A 6,000-nucleotide genomic window follows, 5' to 3' on the forward strand; every position below is an offset into this window, starting at 1 on the left:
TGAGTTCTGTTTTGTTATTGGGGTTATTTGTTCCTTTTTTGTGTATAAATACTCAAAATATCTAATAAACATAATATTAAAAAAAAAAATGCAATCCAACAATATAGCATCCTAAAATCCAATCAAAAGTCCAAAATAATGTCAGTGTTTTTAAGTTTTTGACAATAAAAGCCTACAGAAGATTCTTTTCACTAAAAGGTTTGCTTTCAGACAAAATGTGAGCACAGGCCATAAAGAGCATTTATTTTATTTGGAAATGGACATCATCATTGTGTGTGATGGGTATCACATCCACAGCTGCATGTGTGTGACTAACACACTGGCTGACTGTGATGGCCATCTGTCAGCAGACTCCGTTAAACAACAAGTAGCCCAGAGATTCGATGAGCTCAGACAGAACGCAGGACACAGTTGGCACTGCCCATTCAAGAATATCTTTTGAGAGGACAGATGGTTCTGAGTTTTCTCCTTTTAATGTATGAATTTCTTGAACCATTCCTGTGCTGTCTCCTCAGAAAGTTGGCACCTCTTTTGTGACCAAACATTTAATCAAAGCTTCACTTAAAAAAACATTTTTAAAAGCTTCATTCAAAAACAGAGGTGGTGTGAGGTTTTCTGCAAGTACCAAACCATCCAGCACACATCCAGCACCACTGACCCAGGAACAAAAGGTTTCAGCTTAAACCAAATGTGGCCAGCTTCTCCCCACAGACTTTCATGGCTTTGTTTCATGTCTCACCCCTCTAAAAAAAGATTTAACCAAGCAGATCACTGCGCTCTCTGGCACTTTGCAACAGCCCCATATGGTTGGAGAGGCAAACCAGAGAATAAGAACTGGAAAGTTCTTCCTGGATTCAGGCTTATGGAGACAATTCCTAATTCATCTCTAAAGACTTCTTAACGTTTCTCATCCCTACTGATGATGATACTTTATTGATCCCACAATGGGGAAATTACAGTTAACAGAACACCCATCCAAGAAGACAAAACAAACATGGGGAGATAGGTGAACTGTGGCCATGCTGCCCCCCTTCTGGAGGCACTGCCATTAAAAAGACAGAAACAATAGTGAAAACATATAGGGATGAGTGAGGGAAAAAAAAAATCATCTCATACTTTGTATATATACACCAGTGGGTTCATTAGTGCAAAACAGTCATTACTTGAGCAGAAATTCTAAAAAGCCACAGAAAATTTAAATTCTAGCAGATTTTAAAGTTTCCAGAGGTATCAATACACAAGACATTTTAATATTTCCATTTTTTAATTGTTAAATAAAGGATCAAAAAGCTGTAATTTGGCTTTAATATGACTCAGTACAATCAAGGAACTTAAATTAAGTGTTAAAGCACACCAATCACAGGAGATACTGTCATGGGCCAGGAAAAAAGAGTTCCTCTGGGACAAGAGACAAGACTTTAGCTACTACACATGGAGCAATTGATCCCAGACTTCAGCAATTAACTTGAAGAAAGAAAATGTTGCCTACAATAGATGGTCCTGTTAAATGATTAAAGCACCAAAGTAGCTACTAAATGTAGTTTCATGGACCTTGGGAAGTTACAACCCTACAAGTTTTAAAAACAACATTGCTAGAAGTTCTTGAGTCCTAAGTTCCTATTGTGGAAAGGCAAATAGAGTTCCTACATCTGTCTGATCACTGATCGAGATCACGACAATGAACTGAACACTTAACTGAAACAGTTAAGCAATTCAAATACGAGGAGGCTGCTGTTTTCATTAAAAATTATTGGGGAAAAAAAAGATGATAATGTGCAATGTGTGCGATACTCCCAAAATCGCATGTCTGACATTAACCATTATGTACATGAGTTTCATTAATATGAAAACAAATCTCATAAATAATATACATCTATATTTGTTTATAGTTCTGGATTTATGAGATGTGCTACTGGATTTCAGCTGCTCTTGTTGCCAAATATGTAGCCTCTGGCACTCTTAATAAGCCAGTCAGACTACCGTGTCCAAACTTGTCTTTTCACGCTCGACAGCTCCACTTTGGAGCTGATGTGAGACACGCTGCGCCTCAGAACGTTTTAATCTGTGATCCCACGGACACCAGAGGGGAAAATCATTTAGGGGTGAAAAGAAAAGGCAGTTGCATTTTGGATTTGTTTCCAAAGACGCGCAATGAGTTAGAGACCGCAGGTCCAATTCTAGAAGTAAATCAAACAGAAAATTTTCCAGTTCTAACAAAAAGACAAAGACCGCAAACAGACTTTTTTTGTTTGTTTTTTTAGACCGAGTAGTGTACTTCCCAAGTCACCTGAAGCTACTGCGCAATCACCTTAAAGTTGGCGCAGCAAGATAAAAGCCGCTGCATTTTCAAAAAGTCTGAATATATAATGTTTCTGTGAGGAACATGAAAATACCTTACCTTGTCGGTAGATGAGGATGAAGTGTGCAGTAAGTAGGAGCCAGAAGCCTGCAGTCTCCATGTTGGTGAAAAACGCTCGTAAATGCGGAAAATAAACGGTTAATAGTGAACCTCTGCTGAAGAGCAAGGGGGCAGGTCCCAGTCGGTCGACAACCCTCAGAGTGCCATGCTGTGCATTGCAGGTTGTCGGCTGCTATTAATATAAGTATAATACAGATCCCGTGCTCCGTCCGCTCTCATCCACAAGCTCTCGCTGGTTTGAGAGAAGCGACCAGATTAAGGCGGTGCGCCGCCCACATCCCCCATTGACACCGGCCCCACTCCCTCCATACAACAACTACTTTCATTCAGGCTTTAATTTTTTCTTTATTAATATTTGTATGAAGGCATGGTCAGGGCTGGACTGGGACAAAAAATCGGCCCTGGCATTTTTGGCTTAGACCGGCCAACTATGTCTTAGAAGCATTTGACACTGTCTTACTCTTATTCAATATGGGCATACCTTTTGCTAATAATATTTTTAAACTTTTTTGGTTATTTGGTTATTTCTTTATTTGTTTAAGAAGGACAACACATATTGACAAACATCTGTAACAATGTAAAATATGCCAGATTATAGCCTTAAGGCTAATTTCCATCCGTAATCCTCCTAACAAACTAATATCACCTCATTTAAAAAATTACATCACTACATCATCATCATTAAAAAGGACATATTTCAACATCATTACATACCAAAAAACAAAGCAAACAAAATTTCATCCACATTTCATCATAGGTAAATAAATAAATATAAATATTTCATTTCCCTAATTTCAATCAATAAAATGATTTAAAAAAAAGAAAAAAAAAAAAAATCATCATCATTACATCATCATCATTAAAAAGGACATATTTCAACATCATTACATACCAAAAACAGAACAAAACAAAATTTCATCCACATTTCATCATAGATGAATAAATATTTCATTGCCCTAATTTTAGTCAATAAAATGCTTACAGATTTGATTTTCAAACAACCAATTCCGCAGACTTTTTTAAATGAAGGAAATCTGACCATATTACGTATATTGACTGGTATTACATTCCACGTTTTGGTTGCTCGATACGAGAAAGATAATTGCCCAAACACCGTTTTCCTAAAAGGAACCACACAATCACCTCTAGAACCTGCTCTTGTATTCCTTATGTTCTTCTTTATGTAATCCTTTAAGGGAGGTGGTGCCATACCATTTAAAATTTTATAAACCAGGATTACATCTACATATTTAACTTGATTTTCCCAATTTAAAAGATGATATTTTTCCAGTATTTTACAATGATGATACAGGTTGGGTTTGTTGTCTAATACTTTAAGTGCCTTTTTATACAGAACTTCTATTTTTTTCATTATCGTTCTGTTTGTCAATGTCCAGCTAGTCATGCAGTACTGCAAATGAGACATAATCATAGAGTTAAAATATAATTTAGCGGAATTATCTGTCAAATTACTTCTAATCTGCCTAAAATTTGAAATATTATATTTTAATTTATTAACAATTTTCTTTATATGCTGTCTAAAAGTTAATTGTGAGTCCAGGGTGACTCCCAGATATTTAAATTCAGAAACAGCTTTCAGTTTGGTACCAGATACTAACACATCTTGATATTAGTGTTGTAGTCAAGACCACCTAACCCGAGACCGAGACAAGACCAAGACCAGAGGGTATCGAGACCGAGACGAGACCAAGACTTTTAGGGTCCGAGACCAGTCGAGACCAAGACCGAGGGGGGGCGAGACCGAGACAAGACCAGGACCAGTGCCTGACACTACATGACACAATAAAATGTGAAACATGATCAAAATCACTTCTCAAATTGATCTGAAAGATCCGCATTCCCATAAAATCATCTTGATATTAAACACTCACAGCTCAAATAAATATAACCATCTTTATTTAATACTCCTGGGTGACTTCCATCATTTACCACAGAATGTAAAACAATTATTCATAGTTCATCACAATAATCTTAACTTTTCTCTGCCTTTCATAAACTATGCATAAAGTTGTGTTGTTTTTAAACCAACAACCTTTGTAAAAATGGGTGCTTTTTCAAAACCACATAGCTAAATGTGTAAAACTGAAAAACTGGCAAACACTCATCAACAGTAAGAACTAAAGCCTTTAATCTTATACAGATTAAAGCTTCAGGATGTAACTTTTATAAAAAATCTGGTTTTTACATATTTGTTAAAACTGTCACCATGTCAGACAGTATGAGACCGATAATCTGCGAAAAAAATGGAGCTCCTCCACCTCCTCCCTGAACCGCTCCCAGTCAAAAACAACCAGTCAGAGCCAGGAGGAGGGTCTTAGCACTGTCAATCACTCCTGGTGTATGCTGCTCAATGTAGTTGTGTGCAACACTTCATAATTTGGTATCGATCCTATGTAAAGTAAACACAGGGCCATTATCACCGATACTGATACCAATACTTTTTAATAATTATGAAGAATTTCCATGAAGTTTAACTGGTTTGAGATTTTTTTCCTTTGGATCATTAATTAGTTAAAACCCATAGAATTGGGCAAAGTTTATATGTAAGTAGAAAATACTTTATCAAAATAAAAGTTATTGTTCTGAAACAATAGAACAAAACAATTTTCCCCATACATTGATGTCTGGATTTTTTTTTCATAAATTTAATAAAAAATGTTCCTTCATTCACTAATTTTCTACAAATTTAAATTTGATTTAAATGTTTCATAGCAAAATCCTTTTTTTTCCCAAATAAAATATGTTATGCATCACATGACAGTATAACAAAACACTGTGGGGAGGGGAGGAGCAAAGTGCTCTGTGCTGTGACAGGAGCGACACTTAGACAGTCAGCTCGCATCTTTGATGAAACCGCAGCACTGCATACAGGAGAGAAACTGAAGCCAAAGTATCGATCTCATTACACTGATATTGATCAATACCAATACCAACGTTGGCATCCATATTATCGATATCAGGATCAATCTGCCCACCACTAGCTCAATGTACTAATGGCAGAGAAACAACTTACTTACTTCTCTGCTGTTACCATTGGTGGTGGCCATGTTAACTTCCAGGTTCTAGCAAGAAATATTTCTCACTCCAGCACTAATGCTAATGCTAATTAGTAAGCTAATACTAACCACTAAATGCCGCTCCCACTTGTTAATTGAGTGATGGGGCCTAAGACATAACCAGAAAGAAGTAATCAGTTTTTTTGGACGTGTAGTTACATTTCTCGAGGTGCATGTCAGGTTTGCTTCAGAGAGGATTTTCAGTTATACACAAAGGATCAATGCAGAACTCTAAATCAGGCCTTATTAGATTGATAGAATGATCATTTTTGCATATAATCCAGAAAAGTTACATTTATACATCAAGTATTTAATGTGTCCCAGAGTGCCGTTTCCTTCCACTGTGTTTGCAGAAATCACATAAAAAAATACACAACAAAAACATAATCCAGATTCCTCAGCTGCTAATAGCATTTCCTACATTTGAATATCAGCCACCATATTGTGAGCATAAACTATCACGTTTTTAATGCAACAATAGGAAGTGACATCATCTTGCTGGGC

At 36.6% G+C, this 6,000-nt stretch overlaps 1 protein-coding gene across 4 annotated transcripts in view; it reads right to left on the reverse strand.

Annotated features, from left to right (window-relative positions):
* ptprz1a (protein tyrosine phosphatase receptor type Z1a) overlaps window positions 1–2,643 on the reverse strand; it is a 206,604-nt gene extending 203,961 nt beyond the window's left edge. For all 4 annotated transcript variants that reach the window (XM_030731182.1, XM_030731181.1, XM_030731183.1 and 1 more), the window contains exon 1: window positions 2,399–2,643. In XM_030731182.1, coding sequence (XP_030587042.1) covers window positions 2,399–2,459 — 61 coding nt within the window. In that variant the 5' untranslated portion in view covers window positions 2,460–2,643. The remainder of the gene's footprint in view (window positions 1–2,398) is intronic.
* Window positions 2,644–6,000: the final 3,357 nt, after the last annotated feature.

The sequence above is a fragment of the Archocentrus centrarchus genome, chromosome 6 (genome assembly GCF_007364275.1).
Source record: "Archocentrus centrarchus isolate MPI-CPG fArcCen1 chromosome 6, fArcCen1, whole genome shotgun sequence".
Lineage (NCBI taxonomy): Eukaryota > Metazoa > Chordata > Actinopteri > Cichliformes > Cichlidae > Archocentrus > Archocentrus centrarchus.